The 26,847-nt window shown below is 51.5% G+C and overlaps 1 protein-coding gene across 1 annotated transcript in view; it reads right to left on the bottom strand.

The window, feature by feature from the left end:
* Hmcn2 (hemicentin 2) overlaps positions 1 to 26,847 on the bottom strand; it is a 141,821-nt gene that overhangs the window by 92,284 nt on the left and 22,690 nt on the right. The window contains exons 5-19 of the mRNA XM_051185128.1: positions 23,482 to 23,653; positions 22,637 to 22,743; positions 21,781 to 21,901; positions 19,516 to 19,779; positions 16,393 to 16,537; positions 15,873 to 15,994; positions 13,648 to 13,920; positions 12,646 to 12,787; positions 12,205 to 12,332; positions 11,775 to 11,888; positions 10,833 to 10,982; positions 5,408 to 5,596; positions 4,574 to 4,669; positions 4,183 to 4,310; positions 1,950 to 2,094 (exon numbers count right to left, since the gene is read on the bottom strand). Coding sequence (XP_051041085.1) covers positions 1,950 to 2,094; positions 4,183 to 4,310; positions 4,574 to 4,669; positions 5,408 to 5,596; positions 10,833 to 10,982; positions 11,775 to 11,888; positions 12,205 to 12,332; positions 12,646 to 12,787; positions 13,648 to 13,920; positions 15,873 to 15,994; positions 16,393 to 16,537; positions 19,516 to 19,779; positions 21,781 to 21,901; positions 22,637 to 22,743; positions 23,482 to 23,653 — 2,296 coding nt within the window. The remainder of the gene's footprint in view (positions 1 to 1,949; positions 2,095 to 4,182; positions 4,311 to 4,573; positions 4,670 to 5,407; positions 5,597 to 10,832; positions 10,983 to 11,774; positions 11,889 to 12,204; positions 12,333 to 12,645; positions 12,788 to 13,647; positions 13,921 to 15,872; positions 15,995 to 16,392; positions 16,538 to 19,515; positions 19,780 to 21,780; positions 21,902 to 22,636; positions 22,744 to 23,481; positions 23,654 to 26,847) is intronic.

Below are 26,847 nucleotides of genomic sequence, written 5' to 3'. Positions count from 1 at the left end.
AAAGACCATCACAGCTCATCCAAATAGGGATTAACAGGTTCTACACTGATTCCTCTGAAGCCAGGAGTGAAGGGGCACAGCCATGACGTATTGTCCCAGGAGCATGTGACAACAGTAGACATGACCACGGGTTTGTTTATTCTATTAGGTTTGTGGGGGCAATGGCTTGGTCATTAAAGACCTCCTGAGGTAGGATCTTAGCCCCCACATAAAAGCTGGCCATAGCTGGGCACATGTATAATTCATGGGGCAGGAGGTGGTGGAGTGGGGGTGGGGGTGGTGGAGGAGGTAGAGCCTAGAGCTGGCTGGCTAGTCTAGGCAATCAGTGAACTCTGGGATCAGTTAGAGGCCCTGTCTCAAAAAACAATGTGATGAGTGGGCTGTGCAATGGCTCAGTGCATAAAGGTGCCTGCTACCACAACAGATGGCCTGAACCGTATTCCCGGTACCCACATGGTAGAATGACAGAACCTATTTCCTCAAGTTGTCCTCTGACCTCCACACACATGCTGCGGTGTGCATGTGCATGCACGCACAAACACAAATACATAAACAAATGTGATAGTGAGATAGTGATATGAAGATCAGTTTTGGCCTCTACACACATGGTCACACAGATGCACACACACACACACAAGTAAATACATGGATTTGCAAGAAAATGATAGGTAGGAGATAGCTACAAAGAGAATGTATATATAATACTCATAAAGAACTGTTGTGGGAATTCATTCTGCCAATAGACTTGGGGTAACGGCCTTAGGGTGGAGCTTCTTGTCTGCCAACATGATCCCTTTAAAGGAGGGGGGTGTTGCTCACTCTCTTGTGTGGTGGTTGCAGATCTTACTGCTGGTCCACCCCCACCCCCCGGGGCAGAACAGATGACCACGGAGACTGCCCACCATGTTGTGCATTCGTGAGTGCTTTCTAATAAATCCTAAATCCCCTCTTTAACAAGCTCTTGTGGATTTGCCTATATTTGCCTACAAAGAACAAATGAAGAGACAGGTATGGTTGGTTCACTAATCTCTGCACTCTGGAGGCAGGGACAAGTGGATGTCTTTTCGTTTGAAGCTTGCCTGGTCTATATAGCAAGTTCAAGGCTATCCAGGGCTACATAGAGAGACCCAGTTACAAGCAAACAATAACAAAACATATGAAAATGTTCATGTGCTATGCATAATGTATATATATTCTCTGGTTGTATATGACTGTTCTAAACATAAATTATCTATGTGAAGTTAGTTCTGTATTCCTACACACATTCAACTAATCTTAGAAGGAAAATATTCAGAAAAATACTTTAACTGAAAACCATATTTTTCCCTTGTAAATAAAGTATAATGATCATTTGCAATGTCTCCATTCTATTATGCATTAGAAGTCTACAGGCACCTAGAGTCTATAGGGAATGTGTGCAGTTCCTATGCAAATCCTACCTAAGTTTTCCCGTAGCCTAGGCTAGCCTCTAACTTACTATGTAGCTGAATATGACTTTGAGTCTCTGACCCTCTTGCCCCCATCTTCAAGAGCTGGGGTTACTGGTGCACATCATCACCACACCAGCTTTATGTGGTACTTTATGTGAAATGGAACCCAGGACCTTGTGCGTGCCAGACGAGCACTCTACCAACTGAGCCACATGCCTGGCTCAGATACCATTCATTCCAATGTGGGACTTGAGTGTGTCCAGATTTATTAAGCACAGGGTATTTGGAAACCATTTCACCATGGATACCAAGGGATAGCTGCAGACAGGGAACACATGAAGTATGAAAAGATATAACTGGTATTTTATCTACTGACAACATGGGAATATGTCAACACTAATCTCTCTACAGTAAAGACATGCTATTTTCACAAAATTTCCAAACAAAAGTGTTCAAGATCAAGTTGTCTCAAGTGCCTTCCCTCAGCCTGTTGCCACCATCTTGGGATCCAGGACTCACCCTGGACCACCAACTCCACGTCTCGGTGCTGAGAGCCGGCCACATTGGTGGCCTCACAGCTGTATCTCCCAGCATCCTCTTGTAGGGCCCGGTCAAGGTGAAGGCTACCATCAGCACGAATAACATGCCGGCTTCCTGGAGGGAGCTGGTGAAGACAGAGACAGGAGCGTGGATGAGGTCGGCACTTAGATGAGCAGGAGCCACCCCCGGGCGCTTTTCTGCCCCCCCCCCAGGCCTATGGGGTACACGAGACCAAAAGGCCAGGGACCAGGGCTGGTAGGAGAGCCTGGTGGGGCGAAAGTGTAGCCTCCCAGTCCTCCCTTCTCTGAGACTCATCATCTCCTGAGATCAACAGGGTAAGGTGGGCCCCACCCGTGTGGTCACTCCTCTCCCTCAGCATCTGGTCAGGTAGGTATGAGGGCCAGGGCCACTGGCCTAACCCAAAGCCGTCCTGTGAGAGTTAGTAAGGACAATGAAGAGTTGGGGCAGAGATCTCAGGCTGTGGGGCAGTAGCAGCCCTTCCATGCCACCAAGGCCCCAAGAGAGAGAAGACATGAATTTCAAGCAGAGACTGCAGCGATGCAAACATTCAGAGTGCACAGAGGCCCACCTTGTCCCATACTCCTGGCAGCTGCACAGCCATATTTGACTGCATAGGTAGCAGAGGAGGTAGTGGGGCTAAAGGTTGTCTGGGTCAAGCCCATATGTCTCTAGAGCTCTCTGTGTGCCACCTGGATCCACAGAGCTGCAACTGCTAAGAGCCCAGTAGGGGAAGGAAGGAAGGACAGAGGGAGGGAGGGAGGGAGGGAGGGAGGGAGGGAGGGAGGGAGGGAGGGAGGGAGGGAGGGAGGGAGGGAGGGAGGAAACAAGAAGGGGGAAAGGAGGGAGGGAGCTAGGGAGGTTCAAGTTAGCCGAGGAAGCCTTTAATGCCACTCTGCAGTGTGGCTCACAAATGTGCCTGCACACTGAAAACTGTGGGGAGTTTTTAAAGTACGCATAGAGTAGCATGATCACTGTCCTCAGAGGCTCTGATTTCACTGGTGAAGTTGAGGCCAGGATAAACAACAAACCCCCAAAGAGACTCCAAAATACATCCACAGTAGAGGGACACCATGGGAGACCGTCTTAAGTTGGGGAGCCAGGGCATGGGAGGGGTGATGCTCTACCTGGGACTTGAAATGGGACTGGCAAAGTTTCTGTGTCAAGCATCAGAAGTGGACTATTTTGGGCTATGTGATCTCTGTGTCAACTGCCCAATTTAGTGCATATAGACTATTGTGAGGGGCTGTGTTTCAACGAAACTTTATTTAGAACTAAACAGAACTTGGACCACATGTGGCCCACAGGCTCATGCCTCTGAAGTTTTGAAGTGTGGCCACAGAGTTCAAGTCTGGCTTGGCCACCTACTAGTTATTTGATTTTAGCATGAGGCTTAATGTCTCTAAGCCTCAGTTTTCCTAGCTGTAAAATGGGGAACTGACAGTCATTTCTCCCCAGCAAGGTGTGATGGGGTAGAAGATGAGAGCCATAGGCAGCAGCCACTTTTGTACCACATGCTCTGCCATTAGCCCAGCACAGGGAAGAGGATAAGCAGCGTGGCTGGACTGGTGTTTGGATGGCAGGGACAGCACGAGCTAGCGTACACATACGATCATCTAGCCTGGATGGGAGATAGTTAAGATGAGATGGGGTGGCGGGGTGGTGAGATGCTTAGAAATGCTTGAGGCTGCAGGGGGCAGGTAGTCCTGGCAGTGTTGTTGGAGGTGTCCCTGCAGCCTGGTGGCTGGGTCAGGCCAGGAGCAAGGCAAGAGGAACAGAAAGTGCAAACAAACACCGGCATCTCTCGGAAGCTTCCCATCTGCTGGTTTTAGATGAACATGGAGTGAGGAGAATCACTTATAGTCCCAAGGGCACAGAGGCTCCAAGAGTGAGGACAGAGGCAAGGCTGAGCAAAGGCACGAGGGGACGGTGTAGACAGCCCTGTGCCATGAACTGAAGAAATGGCCCCACATGTTGTGCTGTGAGCTAAACCACACAGGGCACAGCTCTTCCTGAGAACACAGCAGATCCTCTCTCCCCATCCTCTCTCCTCAGAAACACCGTCTTTTCTCTTCTCAGACCCATCCCTGAATCTGCTCTCCTCAGACCCTCTCGCTGGGCAGCAAGTAGGGAGATGGCAGAACATTAGAGGACCACAGATACCAGCCATGCAGGACACAAGCCCAGCACTCACAGGCCGGCCAGTCTTGAGCCAGCGTCTCTCAGGGAGGGGCCTCCCGGCCAGGATGACACAGGTCAGGGACACAGGCTGTCCCTCCAAGACACGAATGACGGAGGCACTGCTGGCGATCTGTGGGGGGGCTGTCGGAAAAGGAGAACTGCGGGTCACACAGGCCTGGCAGACACAGACCCACCCCTTGCCTCTTCCCAACAAAGCCCTTGACTGCATCCAGACTACAGAGCCTAGAAGGTCAGGTCCCCTAGGATACAGTCCAAGAGGCAGGGATACAATTCCAGAAATACACTGGTCCAATGTGGTAGCTACAAGGAGCCCCCTGGAGTACCCACAGCCTGGCTGGAATACCTGCCTCCCGCTTCCCACAGCTTCCAGATTACCCACAGACCGTGTCCAGTGACCACCAGCAGGGCCTCAGCCTGGGCCTTTCCAAACACATTGCGAGCTTCACACACATACAGGGCTTGGTCTTCGGGGGCTACTCCTGAGGATAGGAATGAGGCTGGCTGTTGGGAACCCACAGACTCTAACACTGCAGGTACACAGCCAGGTCCTACACACATGCAAGGGAGGACAAGGGCATCAGAGGAGAGGAGGAGGAAGCTACTGGACCGCAACTTGCTCATCTGTGGAATGGGGACAGGGATGGATATGTGGCTGACTGCTCATGTGTGCAACCCACATGACAGTGAGGGGCGGCTGACTTGCTACTGAGGAGGCCCCTGATATCATCAGGATGGTGGCCCAGCTCATAATGGAATAACTCATCCAGAGCCACCAGCCCATATGAGCCAGCATCATCTTGCCCATGGCCAAGTGAGAATGGGCCCCATAGGCTCATATGTTTGAATACTTGGTCCTGAGTTGGTGGAACTGTTTAGGAAGGATTAGGAGGTGTGGTCTTGTTGGAGGAGGTGTGTCACTGGGGTCAGGCTTTGAGGTTTCAAGGCTTGTGCCATTCCCAGTGTGCCTCTTTCTATCTCCTGTTTGTGGATGAAGATACGAACTCTCAGCTGCTACTCCAGCACTATTGCCTGCCTGTTGCCATGTTCTCCACCATGATAGTGACTTAGAGGGTATGTCCCCCCCCCCTAAGAAACCCTTCCTTCTGTAAGTTACCTTGGTCTTGATGTTATAGCACAGCAATAGAAAAGAATGAATACAGTTAGCACCTCCTCAACCCTGTCCCCCAGCCCCGCCCACCCTGGCTCCCTTCTCTTACTTTCAAAGACCAAGACTCCTGAATCCCGTTGTCCAGTTCTGCTACCCCTCCTAGGCTCCAGGGCCTGGCCGTCTCCACGCCGCCAGGTGACAGTGGGGGGCGGGCGCCCTGTGGCCTTGCAGGTGAGGAAGACACTCTTGCCCAGCTCCACAGTGACATCCTGGGGAGGATCCGTCAGCCTGGGTGCATCTGTGGAAGACGATTGATCTGATCTGTGAGGAGCCTGGTGAGCTCAACCCGTCTGGGCTAACCCCACAAACTCAAAGGCACTCCTGTTTGCAGCTCCGTGGCTAACCTAAGGCTAGCTCAGTCCACCTCTAGAGAGTTCCAGAAATGAAGCAAAGCAAGGCAGTTTTGAAGAAGTGGTGACCACAGATGCATCTCGCATTCTCCCATGGGAGCTTTGAGGGGGAGGGGCTTGCTCTATGATAGCCACCAGGGAAAACACTGATTCCTAGCTGCACTACCTCCTTAGGAGCCTATCACCTGCAAGGAGCTGTACAGCCACAGAACCCTGTGTGGCTGAAGATAATGGAGACGGGCCAGCGAAGGGTCAAGGTTCACACAGGGGCTGGGGGCCGTGAGCCCCACTGCCTCCCAGCCTCCTCCTGCCTCGCTGGGTAGAGAGGGTCTGCGTTTGCCTGTGCCGTGCAGAGCCTGAAGCCCACATCCACTATTTCCATGGCCTTGCCGGTCTGAAGCCATCCCACAGCAGCACCCTCAGGTCTGTGTTGCTCTCTGCATTGTCCTGTGCCAGCAACTGCTGGGAATAAGCACCTGAAACATCACTCATCAAGACTCTCCCTTTAGATGTGACCTTGTCCTGGATGGTCCATAGTAGGATGCCAGCTGGTTGAATATGTATTAACAAGGCCCACAGGCTCACACAGGATATGCCTGTCATACAAGACACAAAAACGTGAACAGAGCACAAAGGGTAAGGAACCCTGGACTCTATTCGCCCAGGAAATTGATGGAGTAGGCTTCCCCTGTAAGCACAGCTCTGTCCTCATTGGGAGGGGAAGAAGAATCAAGCTGTCTGTGCCCCCCAACACACACACACACACACACACACACACACACACACACTCCAGCTCCTGTCCTCCAAGAGACCCAGATCTGGCTTCAGCCCAGACAGTCCAGCAGCCCTGGTATTCTCCCACGTCCTGAAGCCATCCACCCGGGAGGTACGGGGGAGAGCAGCGTCCTCTTTCTTCTTCCATCTCTCCAGAAACTGCCAGCCATCTTCACATAACACAGAACTTCCTTCCTGGCCTTGGGATTAGGGACATTAAAGCGGGGATACTTTCACGTCTTGGAAAATTATCACAAGGCTGTGAGTCAGTTTCAGAGAGGGCCCCTCTCACTGGGTATGAGAGGCCACCCAAGTGCAGAACCTAGCTCAGAGCTCTGGCTCCCAGGGAGGGAGCCCCCCTCCCTACCTCCCTGTGTAGCCCCTGGCCTGAGTCCCCTGAAACCTCTGTAGGGTTGACCATGGTGGGGACCAACTACAACCTCCTCCAAGCAGGCCTCAGTCCACAGCTGCTCTGTCTGTCCACCCACTTTCCTCCTCAGCTCTGCCTTTGATTCCTCGTGAGTGACTCTTCCTACCTCACTCCAGGCCTGCTGAGGGAGGGCTCACTCCTGGCGGAAGCTGTCTTTGCAGGGGTGGGGGGTGGGGGTGTGCTTCAATCAGAACCAGCCTGGCGGCTCTAGGTTCTCACCTGAGTGGGGGGTGGGGGTGGATGAGGGAAAGAAGTTCGTACCTGAGTGGGGGAGTGTGGTTGAGGGAAAGGCTAGCTATAGATAACAAAGACAGAGACATAGAATAAATGTCAGGAGGGCAGATGAGTCAATACCGAAATGCCACGAGTTTATTTTTCACCACTTATATATATACCTTAACCAAAAAGGGGAAGCATGGTATCATGTATACGGAACAAACAGACTGTTCTTCCTCACTTATTCTAAGGGTTCAGTAACCACACCTCAGATTCAACCTTTCATCCCCTAGTCTTGAGGGTCAGGAGTAGCCACACCTCAGATTCAGGTCTGTTATTTAGAATAAGACAACCAAACATCCTTCTGTAGTCACACCTTGAACTGTCTTATGACAGTTTTGAACTCTGTCCTTGTGCCAAGATGGAATGCAGCCATCTTTATGGGCACCAACAAACTCCTGAATGTGAGGGTCATGGTGGACACCCTCTAAGTGACTGCCAGGAAAAATGCTTTCACTAACATTTTCACTAACCATTTTCACTAACAGTCCATGAAGTCCAACCGGTGGCATCACAGACGAAACTGAGGGTCAGGGAGATAAGGAAGTCACCCAAGGTCAACGGCAGACTGGGCTCAGAACTCAGGTCTGGCAGGGGCCAAGGCCCAGGCCCCTCAGTGGTTGTCTGAGTATCAGACGCCTCTTCTGCCTTCTTGCAGGGTCAGTTAGAGAGATGCCCGATACAGATCTTACACAGAAAACTGCCACATGATGGCCAGCTGCCTTTCCCTTCCCTTCCTTACCCAGACCTCAGTGAGTCCCCAGGACCCAATGTTGTGTCACTGCTGAAGTTTTCCTAGTTGGATCTCTCACTGGGAAAATGGAGGCTGAGTCAAACATGGTGGGTCAGCATGGGTCCCCACATTCAGCTAGGGCCTTTCTGGGGCCTGGTCAGTGGGCTCAGCTTTCTGGATTCAGGCCTCACTTCCACACTGACTACCATGACCCTTTGCAAGGGCTCAGGCGGGGACCCTGTGATCACGCCACCTCCATCTTGCTTCCTTAAGAGTGTCTACTTTGGCCTTGAGCATGAGCTGGGGCAAAAGGGTCAGAAGTGAGGGAGGCAAGTACAGATAATAGGTAACTCAGGACCCTAATCAGTTTGGTTATGCACTTGGGGGGCACTGGCTGCTATTCTAGAGGACCCAGGCTCAATTACCAGCACCCACAATGTGACTTACAACTATCCATTACTTCCAGATCCAGGGCATCCAATCCCCCCTTCTGGCCTACACACATACATGCAGGCAAAATACCCACACATACATAAAATAAATATACGCATCATTTAAAACACAGCAACCTAGCACCCTTACCTACATGCATTATTGCATTACACACACACACCTCTGCAAACCAAGCACCTCTACAGCAGGCTACATGTGCACCCCTCTCTCCCCTTTCAACCATCATCAACGGTTTCTATCCAAACACATTCACGACTGTGTCTGGGTATGGGGGGGGTGTAGAGGGCCAGTCCAACCTGGACCAGTTCTGGGCACATATTCAGTAAAGCAAAACTGAGCCCTCAGGTAGACTTTTAAGGAGAAAACCCTATTTATCATCTTATGCATAATTAGACATGCCTATGACTAAAACCAGATACATTGTGGGAAGGGACACACACAGTAGAAAAACAATTACATGACCTAACCTGTCAATCAAAACAAAACTACACTCTCTCCTTTAGTAGCCAAGCTCCTTTTCTTGAACCCCATGAAAGGAAGCCTCAAATAATCATGGGGCTCCCTGAGCACCCTCCTCTAACTCTCTTGTAGGATATTCCGGTCATTTCTATTGCTTTGCCCTTTATAAAATTTCCTTGATAGTTCTGCAAATCTGTGTGAACTTATATTTCAATTCCTTGAAGAAGAAGCCAAGAACCTGGAGATACTCCATCCTGGCCCTGGCCAGTGATAAGAGAAATTCAAGGGCATCCTCAGCTACATCGTGAGTTTGAGGTCAACCTGGACCACATGAGATCCAGTCTCAAACTACAAACAACAGTGGCATGGACAGCTTAGCTCAGGACACAAAACTTGGGACTGGGATGCTGGTCTAAAGGGGCACACTAGCCCTCTGGGGAGTCATCCACCTTCTAGAACCCTTGTCAGCCTGCCAAGTCCGGGCATAGGAGACAGCCCCCCCCCCAGCATGTCCATGAGTCAAGCACACAGACTCATTCGGTCTGTCAAGGCCCCGATGACAAGGCCCTGTTACAGTCACCCTGCCACATAGAGGGCAAAGCAGGGCTCTTGGGGGCAAGCCACTTAGCCAAACAAGTGGTCCAGAACTCTTAATTGACAAGTATCATGGCTTCCAGGGCAGAGCACTTGCCTAGCACCAAGATCTGGGTTCCTCCACCCCAGTCACAAAGAAGAAAGTGTCAGGGTGGCTTACAGGTTACTGTACCACTGCAGGCTCTGGCTGGAAAGACGGGCAGGCTGCCTTCCTTCCTGTGTCCTACTTGCTACAAGAACCATAGCAGGAAGCAGGCACAGCACCCACCTGTTTCCAGTGCCTGCCAGCCTGGCCAGGACAACTGCACCACAGCTGCTGTCAGGATGAACAGGAAATCTGATTTCCAACTCTACTGCCAGGCTGGCTTGCCCAAGACCCACAGCTGTCCTGTCCTGCCCCCAGAGCCATGTCCACATTGCCTCCCCCCCCCCCCAGAGCTGGGAGGCCGCTTCAAGGTTAACAACATGTTGTCAAAGGAACTGGGGATCTCAATCTCCACCCCGACAATATAAGGCTCTGCTGAAAGCAATCAGATATGGAGCCATGGCTAATGCCCACAGCAATGCCACACGCAATCTTCTAGAACCTTCTGTGTGAGAAAATGACAGTGTTTCATGTCTTGAGCCTCCCTCATGTCATGCACACATATCAGGCATTTTGCCAAGGAGGAGCTTGGGGCTCAGAGAGAGGAAAGATGTCCACACGCATCCTATAGGTCACTGTCCAATACTAACCCTGACACCAGGTCAAGGGCTCAGAGCCACAGCTCAGCTCTCAACTGTGTCGTGCCTAGGACTCTGTGTGGCCTTGGACAAGCCATGTGCTTTCTTTGTGTCTCAATTCTCCATCTATAAATGGGATATTGGTGACTGTCACACCACTCAGGGTTGTGAAGATTATATGAGTGTGATCCTAGAGCATGCTAGCATAGCCAAATACCACAGATATGACAACTTTTGTTTTTATTACTGGACTAAGAAAGCCCTTGGTCTATCTCACACTACTGAAGGCCAGCCATGGTGCTGGTGACCTAAGCATGAAAGATCTCCTTTCTGTATCCTCTCATTGGACTTCCAGGACAAAGCCAGGGAGCTCCCCCAGGCTGGGGTAACCGGTAACTGGTAACGGGTGGTAGTTATCATGGTCTCCTATTTCCCATCATGCTTCATTTGGCTTGCCTTGAGAAATTCCACACCAGCCTGGGATATTGGAGATCTTTTCTAAAAATAAAACTCTCATTACTTAGCCACAGCCACACAGCTTTGAGACCCAGTAAGAACTTACACCTGCCCCAGGCTCTCCAAAGTGCCACAGTTACAGTCTGTGCTACAGAGAGAAACCAGCTTCTTTGCAGGGAAGGGGAGGGAGAAAGCAAGGGGTATGTGGAGCGAGGTACACACTCACGTCCAACCACCAGCTGTATTTCAGCAGAGGCATCTCCCAGCTCGTTAACAGCCCGGCAGGTGTACAGGCCAGCATCTCTCTCCTGAGCCGCAGGGATCCGCAGTGTTCCAGACTTGGAGCCTTCAGGAGCCAAAATCACTTCCAGACCCCCTAAACCAAAGATGAAAAGGTTTTAGTTGGGGCCCTCGGTTGCCCCAGAGCTGGAACTGGGTCTCAGGCTTCCTGACCCAAGGCTCCTATGCCAGTACAGGTCATGATTGGGTGGCTGGAGATAGTCTTCCACAAAGTCATGGCTCCTGGGCTCAGCCCTAGGATGTCCTAGGCCCCTTTGTGGGGCAGGCCTGGGGTTCACTCAGACTCTGACAAGCTCTTCCCCCAAGGTCTCCACATCTGGGCCTCCTTACTGCCTCACATCTCTCAAACCCACATTCTACGGAGGCTGCGATCTGCTTTCAGGGCACAGGAAAATGTGGAAGGTGCCTGATGAAGATAGCTCTCTTAAGCCTGCCTTCCTGACATTCCTCTAGGTGCTGTCAGGTCTCCCCCATCCTCCACCTTGACAGCTCTTCTTTGATTACATTAAAAGGCACACAGTACTTCCACACCAGACATGGGAAGCAGCCACATCCATCAATTAAGTTCCCCCAGGAATCAGCCCAGGCTTGCTCTAAACACATGTACACACGTGTGCTTGTGCTTAATTCTCACACAACCCATTTCCAGATAAAGAAACTGAGGCTTAGGGTCCCTGCAGGGGAAAACTTGACCCATATCTGACTGGGTACTGGGGGGGGTCTATGAGGTTGACAGATTAGGGAACGCTGGAACCAACTGGCTCTTCTGAAACAATCCCCGTTCCCCACTACCACCTCCCCTGCCTGCAGTGACCTTTCTAGAAACTGTAAGTCCAGAGCCCTGGTGGCTTCTTTCCATCAAACATACCTCGATACCAGATAATTCGGGGTGGGGGGACCCCAGACGCCACACACATTAGCACAGCCTCTTCCCCCACAGCTGTGAGAACCACGGCGTTGACAGCAGAAACAGAGGGTGGGTCTGTGTGAGCCAAAGGAGGGCACATGGGACTGGCTACTCTGAGGCCAGACCTTCCCTAGCTTTGATAGGGAGAGATTCCATTCCCCTCTCCACCCGCCCCACACACCCCTGGTATCCATGTTTATTTCCCTGGCCCTACTACCTGGAATACCAATCCCTTACATGGGTGTTTTGTGTCTCCCCACCAGACTACAAGTCCCATGTCAGGTACTGTGTGCTCACAACTATGCCCACAGGGCCTGGTGTATCACACACACTGGGTGTCCTTGAGCAGGAGAGAGGGATAGTGTGCCCTGAGATAGTGTGGCACAAGTACCTGTATAGTACAGCGTGACTGTTCCCTCATCTGTGCCAACTTCATTAGCAGCCTGGCAGCTGTAGTTTCCAGCATGCTCTGGGGCTACTCCCTGAATGATGAGTGTTCCTTGGGCATCCACATGGATTCTGGAGTTGTGCCAGTAAAACATGTGACATATGGTGGCTCCATAGACATCATTAATATCAAGTTAATGTCACTAGTCAATGACATTCAGACAGTGGCAGGTTTCTCTGGGTCAGTCATTTTTAACTCACAAGGCTCTTCTTTGAGGTCTGAGTACCCAGGCCACACTGCAGTCAGCCGACTCCCCCCCCACCCCCACCCTGCAGAAGTGAGACAGACGCCACATCCCTTCTTGAGAAGACCCAGGCTGGGATTTCCCCCCAGCACTCTGTCCAACTACTACCAGGCCCAGAGCTCTCGTCCCACCCAGCTCACCTGCTGTCCTCTGGCAGGCTGAAGCCCTCACGGCTCCAGGAGATGTGGGGTGTGGGATACCCTGACGCTGAGCAGCTGACCCTCACCTCCACACCCTGGGAGAAGCGCTGGGACCTGGCATTGATGCTGACTTGAGGGGCCTCTGTGGATGAGAAGATTCCATCTGACCAGCCTGGGTTCCTCACGCTGGCTCTGACTGACCTCAGCCACAGTAGGGGTGACAGTGGAGATGAAACACAGGTCCCAGAGCCAGAGCCCTGGATAGAACCCCTGGAGGTGGGGACACTAGGCATTGACCCAGGACCCTCTAGAGCCTCCCAGTCTGAAACTCTCATGCCCTGGAGAGTTGCTTTGAGCTGGGTACCCTTGGAATTCTTGGGTGCCCAGCAGGCTGGGGACAAATTATCTCTGAGACTGTGATGTGAACCCCATGCCCCACCCTAAAACTGACCCCAAAATGAGGTTCCTTTAATTGAGCACTCTCAGCCCAGTGAGGCTCAAGCCAGCTCCCAGCAAATGTACCTATTTCCATGCCAAGGAAGATGTAACTAATCAATCTCTGTCCTGTAGAGCCCAGACAGGTCCTCTCAACACACTCCCAGTACCACCAGGAGTTTCTGGCTCAATAACCAGAACTTGCTAAGTTACTGGGTTTTTACCTTTGGTGGACCAGCACTCCAGACAGGAGAGTTTTGGGGAGATTGAAGCCATACCCCATCCTGAAACTCCTACACAGATGCCCTTTTCTCTGCCCCCTCTGTCATCATCCAGCCACTACCTCCCCCGCCAATCTGTGCCCAGGCACATGGGATCTCTGGCCTCTCACACTGCCCCAGCCCTACCTAACATGATGAACTTCCAATAGAAAACATAACTTAGCTAGAAGGAGACAGAATCTCCAAAGGTTCCAAGGTTAAGCAGAGGGAAGGGCTTATGCTGTTCTCAGGGAACACAAGATAGAATGCTGGGCTAGGGGACCAGCAAGAGTGGGAGGTGCCTCACCTCGAACCAGGAGCCAGGTGGATGCCCTTGTGACCCCATTCACGTTGCTGGCCACACACTGGTACTGCCCACCATCACTGGGGATGATGTTGCTGACCTCCAAAGACAGGTCATGCAGCTGGGTGACTCTGCCTGCTGTGGCTGATAAGGCTCTCCAGTCCCGGACCCACGTGAGGTTGTAAGGAACATCACCTAGGACTTGGCAGGATAGGATGGCAGTCTCCCCTGGGGACACAGTCACATTGGGGCCAGGGACCAGCTGTGGTGGTGGGTCTGCAAGAACAGTGGTATGTGAGGGGTTGAAGCTGGGGTAGAGAACAGCTGTCCCCTGTGACTCAGGACACGTCAGCTAGCAGAGCACTCAGCCTGCATCTGCTCTCCATTCGGGGTTGTCTGGCCCCTGGGGAGATTGCGTGTCCCCCATCACACTCTCCCTAGGGTGCTATCAAACCCTGGAGCTCTCCACAGCGTGGATGTGTTCACAAGCCACAGCCAATGCACATTTAATAAGCCCTACTCAGATCTTCACACCCTCCCAGCCAAACATCTCAGCCAGAAAGAAACTGGCCAGGAGAGGGAGAAACTGTGGGAACATCTCTGTCCTTCAGCAGGGTGGCCTACGAGCAGCCCGAGACAGACATAAGGCCACGAAGGAAATATTTCTAAGTCTGCTCTCCAGGAGCACAAGCCACCAAAATGACAAGATCAGAGACCACCCACCAGAAGAGCAGGACCAACAAGCCACATGCCTACAAGAGATGAAAATGTTCCAGTGTGCATGGTGGCACTGGCCTGTGACCCCCAGGGGCAGCAGGGAAGCGACCAGCCTATTTCACATGGCCAGTTCCACCATAGCCAGGGTTACCTAGTGAGACTCTGTCTCAATTACAAAAGGAAAGAAAAATACAATGCCTTTGAAAATACTTAGAAGTGACATTTGGGGACAAACAGGGAAATTGGACAATAGATAAAATTAAGCAGTACTGAAATATTCATACATTGGTGGGTGTGTGTACATGCACATTTGTGTGTGTGTGTGTGTGGTGTGTGTATGCATGTGTATTGAAACTATGTCTCTCTCTGTAGCCCTGATGAATATGGAACTCATTATGTAGCCCAGGCTAACCTCAAACTTGTAGCAACCCTCCTACCTCAGCCTCTTGTGCCTGGATTACAGGTGCAGCCATTATACCCATGTCTGGCCAGGGGAACTCATTTTTGCAGGGTGATGCCCTGTTTTCAGGGATATGTATTAAAATATCAAGGTGGTTGTAACTTAGTTTAATGTAGCTTGGCAGGAATGAAAAATGCTAGTGTGGCCAGCTATCAGTATATGGCAGACCAGCTCCTTGGTCCCGCCCTCCTTCCTGCTCGTCATTTACAGAAGTCGACTTTCCCCGGTGCTGTGGGGCTCCAGCTGACTCACAGTCTGGATATGGAGTCAGGTTGCTGAAATCTCTAGTCTCACTCCCCTCAACAATGTCTGAAAAGATATTCCTCAGAGGGGCAGGGGAGAGACTCCGTAGGTAAAATGTTTGCAGTGCAAGCCTTAGGATCCAGGTTTAGATTTCCAGCTGTCCTATAAAATCCAGGTATAATCCCAGCACCGGGGGTGGAGATGGGTTCATTGCCTCCCACCAGCCTTGCTGAAATTAGCAAGCTTTCCCAGGTTCCAAAAGAGACCCTGTCTCAAAACCAGAACAGGTGGGGCTCAATAGAGGGAGGACCTGCTGTCAACCTCTGACCCCTGAACACAAGCGCACAGGACAGTGCCCCTGCACACACATGCATATACCGCACACAAAAGACGCCATCAAATGCTAAATTGGTAGGACTGCAGATGGCTTTGGTGTCCTGGCTGATGTTTTCCCATCTTTCTGCCAGGGGCCATTAAATCGCATTTCCTTTTTTCTCTACAAGATTATTTGGGTCTCTAACTTTAACGAGTAAATCGAATCTCATTCTGGAACTGCTTACAGCGCCTCTAGTGTTCTAGAGCTCAGTGGTGACATCGTGGCAGGGAGTACAGTCACCCTGAAGGAACACCAGGTATGGGACAGACATCTAGCAGGGCTACTAACAACCTACAAGCCCCAGGTGGGGTCAGTGAGCAGGTAGTAACATGGGTAGCCATACTCCAAGTGACAGGCTGGATGGAGAGTGTCCGGGAGGGAACCCACAGGGAGGGAAGGAGTATAGTGAGCACACAGAGAGAAGGGGTGGACCTGTGATGACAATCTGGGCGTTGGCTTGTCCTGTCCCGGCTCTGCTGGCTGCTATGCACTGGTACATGCCTTCCTCAGCCTTGGAGGCCCGTGGGATCTCCCAGCTGCTGTTCCCTGACCCCCTGCAAAAGCAGCAGGCAGTGTGATTACTCTGTCCCCATCCAGGGTTTCCCAGCCTTGGGGAGGCTCAGGCCCCAAATCCCACACAGAGGGAACCCCAAATCTTCATGAGGCTCAGTAAGAATATCCAGGAAAATTCCACGGCAGACTTGTGAGCTGAGCCCACGCCTTGACCTCTCTGAACTCTGAACTCCCATCCTAAGGGGTTTAGGGGGTCCCTCCATTCCTGATTCCTACTTCTGGGCCCATCGTGGATAGGACCCACTCTCCCCATTCCAAACCAGGATGGCCAGGATGACAAACGGAGCCCAAATCTCTCTCCTGCTGCCCACTCTTTGACATCTGTCCAGGGCACAGGAGCCCCAGGGCCAGGGACAATTGCTGGCCATCAGTCACTCACTGAAAGTGCCGCTCCTCTCCCAGCCTCACTCCATCTCGTTGCAGCTGCAGGCGGAAGGGGAGGGTGCTATAGACAGAACAGGACACCAGCAGGGGCTGCTGCAGATAACCGTGGATCCTGGGGGCCATACTGACCAGCGGCACACCTGTAGGCAAACACAGGCTCAGGGCTCTGCCCTACCATCACTGAGCCTGCCCCTGGTGCATTAGTCACACAGAGGCCCTTAGGAATAAGCAAGAGGCAGAGGCCAGCCCAGAGGCAATGTGTGCTCCCATTCAGTGTCAGCCAAGGTAGGTCACGTTCACCTCTGTAAAATGGGAGTGATCCCTCCGAAGTTCAGGGAACATCAGAGAAAAGAGCGTAAGAGCCAGAAGAAAAGGGGGAAAGATGTGTAATGCTGCCAGGCACGTCATGATCACTGCACTCAAACACACAAGATCTGACTAGACTGGGCCTATCAGCATCCTGTGACAGAGTGGGGACTTACACTCAGTCAAGGGTCAGTGGATGGGGAGGAAACTTTTCTTGGGCTGTGAAGACATTGGTAAAGTACCCATGTCCCTGTAAACAAACCCTCATTCATCTCCCCATAAGCAACCCAAGGAAACTCATCAGGTTCTCCAAAAAAGACCTGAAGCCACAGAGGAAGTAGTTGGGAGGGGCCAGTGGAAGTGGGGAGAGGGCAAGAGATTGAAATGTTGGGGTGATCAAACAACATGTATGAAATGACATAATGAAACCCAGAAATATGCACTACTAATAAATACATGCCAAGAAAACACTTTAAAGTATTGAGCAAAGGTTAGGAGATTGTAAACCAAATTAGTTTCAAGATGGACTCTATTTGGTAACATCAATCAGATGATGTAAAGTGGGTTGATGATGCCCTGTTATGAGGAGCTAGCTAGCATCAGCTGTCAGTGGAGAGTATCCCTCAACCTCACCATGGCTTCTGAGGAAGCCAGGCCTGCCTGGAACCAGCTCGGGGGTCTGGTCAGACTCCACCCACTGTGTGGGCGGGGCTGTGCAATGGGTTCTTCTTTGGAGTGAGAGTTCAGTTCACAGTGTTTGTCCAGAGGGAACCCTTTCCAGTGAAAAACCAAGCACAGTGGGAAGATGGCTGTAACTGTGAGATTTGTGGCATTTTTTTTTAGATAAAGCAAAAAGCTTCAAGGAAACTCCCACAGCTTGTGATGAGCCCCTCAGGGCCCCTGTTGGACACTACTGGCCTCCTCACCTGACCCTCATCTCCAGGGAGCAACAGTCTCTTTCCCTGTTTGAGTTGTTTTTAGGAGGCCTCTGAGAAAGTCCCCTGCAGGGTCAGCTGCAGCCCACGGGGCTGACAAGAACTCAGTCCATGCGGCTGCCTTCTTTGCAATCCAGCCAGAGAGGACAGGAGCCCAGTAAGATGCTCCAGGGGTGAGACAATTCACCAGACTGCCTCAGAGGCCAGGCTGGGGGGTGGGGAGCATGGTGGGTGACATCATGCCCTGGGCTGCCTGCCACATCCCCAGGGAGAGGGGTGTCAGACTCCCAGCCACGTCCTCAGCTGTGTGTGCAGCCTCTACTCCCTCCCCACAAGCCGGGAGCCTCTCCCAGACAGCGGTTACCCTTCTTTGGGGCAGAAAAAAGGCCTAAGCATCCCAGACCTACCACACACCTTCCAACCCAGAGCCAACGTGCTCTGAGGCAGATCCCAGCCTCCTCAGCCCTGAAAAGTGGGGAGGCAAAATATGCCCTGGCCCATCCCTCTCTATTTTCATTGGAGTGATGATAAAGGACAAAGCCCACAGCTTCATTCCAAGATCCTGGCTCCATCTGAGAGGACAGAAGGGACAAGACATGTCTCCACTGATGAAATCTCTCGAGAAAGCCTCCCCTCAGGCTGCAAAGGCAACAAAGAGAGGACCAGAAATAATAGCAGCATGGTGGAGAGGCCCAGATGCCAGAGGCTGGGAGTCAGGAGGAAAGCAGAGGGGGAGGAGGGGGGTCTTCAGGGATTATCCTTGTGGGACACTGTGGGTAGCCTCAACAGCCAGCCCTCTCTCCTGCCCTCCCTGAACTTTATTGAAAGGATGGGGACCGCTTCACAAGAATGCATGTGAGATTTATCTCTCCTTCAGGCACTTCTAGGGGAAGGGGGGCAGTGGGCCTGGGGAGGACAACAGTGTCCAGCAATGAGGTCAGGTGTCCTATGAACCCAGGTGCCCCTGCCAGCATCAGAGGTGGAGCTGGGAAACTCAAGACTTTGTCCTGTCCTAGGGGCTTCCTGCCTGTAGGGCACAGGAACCAGAAAAGGCTACACATGTGGAAGCCAGTAGGGTGACATAATAGCATCAGCAGCTGCTGAGTGTGGTCTCAGGTACCCCTGCACAGCTCTCTGAACACTGGATTCTGGAACCCTTTGGAAAACTCCAGCAGATGGGTGAACTCTATCTCCTATGACTCCCCAGAACTTCCCTGTGGGGTGCTCAGTGAGGGGCAGTCCCTCTGTCCACTTGTAAGTGGGACACACCTCAGTACTGCTGAAAGTGGACAATGGGCCAGTGTTGGCAAGTACTTTCGTACACAATGGTTTGCTCTTAGCTTTGTGGGCCTCAGAATAAATGGATGGTGGATGGATGATGGGCAGCTAGGTGATTGGATGAATAGATGGGTGAGAAGATGAAAGGGTAAAATGGTGGATGAGTGGGTGGATAAAATAATGGATAGATAAGGAGTTAAATGAGGGATGGGTAAATCAGTGGATAGACAGCCTGTTGGTTGAATGAAGCAAATGAATGGATAGATGCTCGGATAAATGCATGTGGTAGATACATGGATGAGTAGACAGATGGATAGATGAATAGATGTGAGTATATGGAGGAGTGAGCTGCTGATGAATATATAGATGGGTAGATTGATAAGTGGATGGATGGGTAGGAGGATAGGCAGAAGGGTGTGCAGATGGGGAGGCAGGTAAGTGAGGAGGTAGATGTATGGCTTTGTTCTAAATCTTCAAGCTGAAGGTGATGTCTGAATAATGCCAGGATTCCCCATGATAGATAACCAGGAATAGCTGTCCACAGAAGTTTTCCCAAACTAATCTAGCCATGAAAGGTCTCTAGGAAGAAATGGACTTACCTGGGGCCACCCCACTGTAGGAAACTCCAGAGACACGGAGGAGGGGATTTCCCTCATGGTCTTGGCCCTTCACCTTGAGAAAAAAGCGCTCCTTTGGTATGTGGAAGGGTGGTCCAGCCCACAGCTGATGGGTGGACCCATTGGAGAGAAGCTGTGTAGGCAGAGTGAGAAGGGACTTCCCTGAGCTGTGTGAAAGCTCCACAGAGTCAAGGTGACCAGGTGCCTGAAGGCCCGTAGAGTTGATCACCACAGAGATGGGTACACCTGCAAAGAGAACGGGGGGATGAGCACTGGGCTCTGGGACTGTTTGTGGGACCCAGCAGCTTGGCCCTCCTTCTCCCCCTCTGCTTCTTCCCTACCTCTCTCTCCCTGTGCTAGCTAAGGTTGGAGGTGGGATAGACAAGCCCTGTAACGCTGTCCATGGTCCTGAAACACTGCTGCCTCTCCACCCTGTCTGGATTAGCTGTATCCCTGCTTCTGCAAACCCAGACCGTGGTGAGATGGGACACATCATATGCCCCCAGCTTGGGAACTCTCTCCCAACCTCTCCTGGAAGCACAGAGATGGACTGAGCTTTCACTATGTCCTTAGTTTAAGTCAGATCTCTTCCCCTTTCAGGTAGTTACAATGGCTTTTAAAGAAATACTGAGTCTGCACATGGCATGGAGGAATCTAAATGTGAGTTCCCAGGATGGCCGAGCCTGTAATGCTGCAGCATTCAGCCAATCGTATGTAGAAGCTCTCCAAGGTCAGCCACTAGTATGTAGGGATGGTCTCCTGTAGACAGTTAATGGCATGTGGTAGATGCTTGCCCTGGTCCAGGCAGCCAATGTTCAGTTAGCCACAGACTCCCCAAGCCCTAATATCCTCAGCATAAAGGCTAAGTACCAAGCACTCATTAATATTTCCAGTTTCTTCCTTCATCCTCTTCTTCATTCTACTCATCCTCCTTGCAGTGATTAAACCAAAGCCTTGCAGACACATTGCAAGCATTCTACCGCTAAACTATATTCCTAGCCTGATTTTTTTTAACTTTGCATGTGTCTCTTCCTTTTTCAGACAGTTACAATGGCTTTCAAAGAAACACGGAGTGTGCATATGGCACAGAACTCTGGAAATATGAATTCCAGAGAAAGCCAAGCCTGGGAGTATCTGCACCCATGTGCATATGCACATACACACTATAGCACATGTGGTCAGAGAACAACTTGTGGGGATTGGTTCTCTCCTTCCACGATGTGGGTCCCAGGGTCTGAACTCAGCCAGTGAGGCCTTTTATCCACTGAGCCATCTCACCAGTCCACTTCTTTACTTTTGATTTTAAGTCATGGTCTTGCCAAGTTACCCGGTAAGCCTTGAGCTTGCAATCCTCCTGCCCCTGGCTCTTGGGTAGCTGGGATATAAGCCTGTGCCACCAGGCCTTGCTTAGATTATCTTTTCTCAATTAGCTCTTTAGATGGGCCTCGGTTTCTCCACTTTCCTCACCTTATTTCTGCAAAGTAAATGCCAAATGGACCCTACAGGCTCCTCACATTCCAGTGAGGAACCTTCACCTCCAATTTCAACCCCTCCCATTCCAGTCTCTACCACTTGATCACCAAGACACTTTTGGTAAGCCAGCTAACCTAGCCTACTTAGTGAGCTCGAGGCAGTGAAAGACCTGTTTCCAAAAATAATTGATAGTTGGGGAACTGGAGAGATGGCTCAGCAATTAAGAGCTCAGGTTTCTCTTCCAGAGGACCCAGGTTCAATTCTCAGCACCCACATAGCAGCTTGCAACTGCTTATAACTTCAGTTCCAGAGGAACGGATGCCCTGTTTTGGCTTCTGTGGGCACTGCATGCATGTGGTGCACATATATGCAGGCAAAACACCCACACATAAAATTTAAAAATGAAACAAACAAAAACAATCGGCAGCCAGTGCCTGAGGAATGACCCCAGAGAAAGTGCTCTGACCTCCACACGCTTGTGCGCACGTGCACACACATACCCAAACATACTTGGATACATATACATACAGGAAAATAAAAAGGCAGGAGAAACAGTGACTAAGAAAGAAAAGGGACCCTCAGGACCCCTTTGGTGGCTGGAAGGGTGCTCTGAGTGGATGAAGAGGAAACTGGCTCAGAGTTTGCTTTTCACCCAGTGGTCTGGAACAATAACACAGAAGGACCCATTCCACAGTCACAAAGTCTCACACAGCCAGGCCTGCCCTGGACCGCCCATCACCTCCCATTATCATCCTCAGGGCCCAGGACAGGTACCTTGCAAAGGCCACTCGATGGTGTGGTTGAGGTCCAGAGAGGGCTGCATGGAGAAGCCGGCTCGGAAGTTGATGTTACTGATGCCTGATATTCTCACCGAGTGGCGTCCACTGCTGTACACCTAGGGCAGGTCCCCACCCACATCACCAGAGCATCAGGTCTCAGGACTCCAGCGACAGCCCAGAAGCCACTGGCCACAGCTGGTAAAGCCCCACACTTGCAGCAATAGCTCTCTCACCTCTGCAAACACATGAGCAATGTATCTGCTCTGTGAACACACAGAAGCCCAGTTTACCCACTCTGCTGGAAGCTTCTCTTTCTGCTCTCTCCAAACTCTTGCAGGCCCTGCCTGCATACTTGTCTACCATCCTACCCACCTGGAGGCATTGTGGCTCTGGTCTCAAAGACATGCAGATCTGGAACATCAGGTAGTCAACAGGGCCCCTTCACCGGCAGCAGCTGCCACATGCCCTGCACCTCATGGGTGCCCAGTAAGTTGTTCAATCACAGGAGCTACCACCCTTCCAACAGGCCATGCCTGTCCTCTTGCCTGGCTTCCAGCATCTTCCAGATACTGCAGTCTCCTGCCAGCCTTGTCTTTCTTAGCTCTGTCTCCCAAAGTCACCCTTGCTCTGTTTAAACTCCCTACCCAAGACAGGAGTCTGAGCCACATGCCAATTTAGCTAGACACTGAAGTTTCTGTCTTAGCCTTTCTGAACATCCTCCCAAACCACCCCACTCTCTCATAATTGCAAAGCCAGTTGCTCCTTAGCTTTTGACCCTGCTCTCCTGTTGTTAGACCCACATCACTGCCCACACATCCCAAGCTCTCCATATGAAAACCCAGTGTCCCTACCTTGATGGACCACAGCCCAGGGCGCTCAGGCTTAAAGGCTACGACCTTGGCTGAGTCTGGAATGTTGAGGAGCACGTTGAGACCTTCATCTGTCTGCAGGACCCTTCCTGTGGAAGTGCCAGGTACCACTCAGTCTTCTATCTTTTCCCAGGGTTCCCAGTTTCCCCATCCTGTCTCCAGGAACCCAAGGCCCACCAACATTAGCCTCAGGTGTCCTTGGGACTGACAAGACCGGCATCATTTTAAGTCCCCACTGGTCAGTTGTCACCAGCCTCCCAGCTTCCTCACCTGCAGGGACACCTCTCTGCTCCACTTGGTGTCCCCTCCCTCCCCCTAGTTTCTGTACCCTTGAGTGTGAACCCTCTTTGCAGGGTGTGGGAGGGTATGTGGCATATATCCGAGGAGGGTGTGTGCATGTGAGCGTGTATACACATGTGAGCGTGTACATATGTCAGTTTCCTCCTCTCATCAAGAGGGACCCAGGGATGGAACTCAGCTCTTTAGACTTGGCAGCAAGCACTTTTGCCCACTGGGCCATCTCACTGGCCCATTGTTTTCTTTCTTTCTTTTTCTTTTTTTTTTTTTTTTTTTTTTTTTTTTTCTTGAGACAGGGTATCTTGCTGCACTTGGAGCTCATCCATTTTGCTGGCCAGGGATCTCAGGGACCCACTTGCCTCCACCCTGCCCCCCACACCCCAGTGCTGAGGTTACAGGATGGTTTTTACGTGGGTGGGCCTCATGTGTGTGAGTCGAATACTTTATTATTGACTGAGCATCCCCAAACACCCTTCTCCCATAGCCCCTTTCTGTCTCATCCTGGGCTGCCAGCTCCTTGGAGCACATACCCAGTGGGTCTCGGACTTCAATCTCAGGCCCAGGTCCACTCAGTGAGATGGTGACCTCCTTCAGGCTGGGGTCGAAAGGGATTTTCCAGGTGTGCTCCCCTTCCTCCTCATGGTCTGCAGACAGCAGATGTACTTTGGAGGCCTGGATCGCTGACTCCACCCACTTTAGTACCTAAGAAAGGTACAGAAGTTGAACTAGTGGGTGTGTCTGGACTTTGACATGTCTGACCACCTGTTACAGCTCTAACAAGCTCCCACTGTGTGCAGAACCCACACACTCCCTCTGGATTTTGGAGTAGCAAACGATCTGTTCAGTCCCCCAAGGCCACAGACTTGCCACTGTCCTATACCAGGCCTGATTGGTGCTTCTACCTCTTGACTTCCAAACGGTGACTGTGTGTTGACACCAGGTGACTCAGCATGGAAAGGAACAAGCACAGGCTTCTCTGCAGGCCATGTTTCCACCTCTCATCTGTCTCTGGCACCCATGAGGAAGCCCCTGGTGCATACTGGGCGCCTAGGAGATCTGGAGGCTCCGTCCGGTGTGGTTCCTGGAGCCACAGGCTTCTCACAGGGTATTGATCATTTAACCAGGACTGTGGGGACCCACAGCCAATCAAATATGCTATAAATCTGCAACATGTGGCTGGGGGTCACTGTGTGGAGCGCTTGCCTAGAGTGAAGGAGACTGGATTTGATCCCCAGCACTGGAGTAGACTTCCGTGTATTACAACAATCAGAGGGAAAACACAGGATGCTTCTTCTGCTTTCAATAGGAATGGGGCTCAGAGGCCAGAGTGTCCCTCTGGAGGACCCAGAGCCTTTTTGGAAAAACGCCCTCTGCTAAATGTGGGAGGAATGACACAATTAGGAAACCAGCATCTTGAAACTACTGATGAAATAATTGTTTCGGGCAAGGATCCTCTTCAGATGTTAAAAGCACAGGGTGTAAGATTGATGGAGACTAAATATCCACACAGAGCCAGGGTGAACACAACAGGCAGTGAAGTCAGTGTGGGGTGGGGAGATATGGCCTTGCCATACACGGCTGCCTGTCACCACTGTACCCAGAGACACAATTTGTCATCAGCTACAGTAAAACTGTAGCTGTTTGTCTCTTGATGTCATCCATTAGAAAGAAATCACAGCACCAACCCCAAGACACCCCTCCACACACACCACCTACCCTGGAGCAAACTCAGGTTAGAAGTAGACTATATATGGCTTCCTGAAATGCTCCCTGAAGAAGAAAAAGCTCTGTGATTGATTAGCAATGTCTGCCACAGATAAGAGACTAGAAAATAGTGGCTTGTGTGCTACCTGCAGGTCATGTCATTCTGGCCCTGATTGGCAGTTCTTCTGCTCTGCCTACTGTGTGACCTTTCCCAGAAGGGAAGGGAATTGAAGATCTGCCCGAGATTTCAAGAATGCACATGTTTTACTGAGACTGAATTCAACATTTCCCTTCTCCCTGTGTTTGGAGCTACTTCATTCTCCTATCTTTGCCTGGTGTTCTGGGAAACATGTCTCTTGAAAAGGCTCCGACTGCCTGGGCTGATGCAGGGCAGGGGTCCTTGCTACACGGGGAGGATGGAAGGAAGACAGCACCAAGCAATTGGTGATGCCCGGACAGCACTGCCAGGTGGTGAAGGAGCAGCTCTGCCCGTTGCCTGTTCCTCAGGTCACACAGTGGCGGCAGAGGACAGTGAACCAGAAACGCTGCCCCCAGTGACAATCTCCCAGACAAGTTACACCGTACCACCAGGGCTACTGCAAACTGTTCTAGAATGTTCTGGTGGAGAAAGGGTACCCAGCAATTTTGGGTACCAAGCCACAAATGGCTGAGACATGACAGCACCCTAATGACCCCAGCATGAGGCAGCCTGTGTAGGGTTTATGGGGAGTGTGACTCTCGTGCTCACAGCAAATTCAGACCACCTTGTAGTGCTAGGCCAAGGGTCAAGGCCTTCTGGACCCAGCTCTGCCCCCAGGGCTCCAGAGCGGAATCGGGGAGCCTTCTGAGCAGAGTGCCTTCATTAAGCAAGCACAGTGTTTATTTGGCGAGTGTGATGGCTTCCAGATGTCTATGGGGTGGGGCCTGGGAGTCAGCCATGTGCTGGCCTGAGCTCTGGCAGCTGATGGAGAAGGAAGGAAAGAATCTGGCCTTGTTACTCTCTGCCAGATGACTGCTTGTGGGCCTTCATGGCTGATAAATCATCCCCAGAGGCACTGCCAGGATGCTTGACAGCCAGGGCAGCTGAAGAAGCTGAGGGGACCAGGAAGAGGAATGGGGCTCACAGTTACAGACGAGGAAACTGAGGGTTCAGCCAGAGTCACAGAGGGAGCACCACCCAGTCCCAAGGCCAGCTGTGTACCCCAGATTCTCTTCCTAGTTCTGCCTGAGAGTGTACCCCTATTCTTCGGGGGGCTTCAGTGGAGTGGCAGAGAGGGTTAGCCCCTCCAGCAGCCTGGGGGAGTTCAGCTGTGGTCAGGTCTCACTACGCCCAATGCCATGCCCAGCACTCTTCCTTCACCTTGGCCACCACCTCAAAAGGCAGAGGGCCCATCAGCACAACGGTGCACAAGGGAGAGAGCAGGCAGCAGCCTGTTGCATGGGACTAAGTATAGGGCATAAGGTCCCCCTGAAGGCGACAGAGCTATGATCTGCTGCAACCCCTGCCTTGCCCCAGCAGCCCAGGTCTCACCCTCTCCACTCCCCTGAATGCTGCTGGGAAGGGTCCAGGATGAGGTAATCTCGGGCCCCTCCTGATCCATTCATCTGAACCGCCCAGTGAGGAGCTTTCTTACCCCTAAGAGTGGAGGAAGCAAGTCACCTCTCTTCAGAGGGGTTTGCAGAATCTGGGTCACTTGTCAAGTGTACCTGCTGCTGCTGAACAAGAGATGTGTCTCAGCCCCCAAAACAGGCTAAGCTGAAGAGTGGTCTGTGGAGTAGCAGGCAGGAAGCCAGGCCAGGGAAAGAAGCTTAGGGCTCTCCTGGGAAATTACAGGGTGATTCCCAGGCAAAACAATGGGTATATCAACTTTTCTGTCCCTTCATCACACACACACACATCATCATCATCATCATCATCATTATCATCATCATCATCGTCGTCATCTGTAGCTGAGTGTGAACTGGGCAAAGTCTGTGGGTGTCAAAGCTTGATTTTTTAAAAAATGCCCACCTTGAGCCAGGGACCAAGGCTTAGTAGATAAATGTTCATGCTTTGCATGAGTTCAGATTTTCAGGCTCACATAGAGACCAGGAGTACGGGCATGAGCCTGTAACCCAGCTCTGTATGGGAGGTACACAGACACACAGACAGGCAGTCCCAGAGCACACTGACTAGGCAATCCAGTTGCCCT

This window comes from Phodopus roborovskii, unplaced genomic scaffold (genome assembly GCF_943737965.1).
Source record: "Phodopus roborovskii unplaced genomic scaffold, PHOROB, whole genome shotgun sequence".
Taxonomy (NCBI): Eukaryota; Metazoa; Chordata; class Mammalia; order Rodentia; family Cricetidae; genus Phodopus; species Phodopus roborovskii.
Note: the sequence above shows the minus strand (reverse complement) of the source record. Positions and strands in the feature narration are given on the sequence as shown.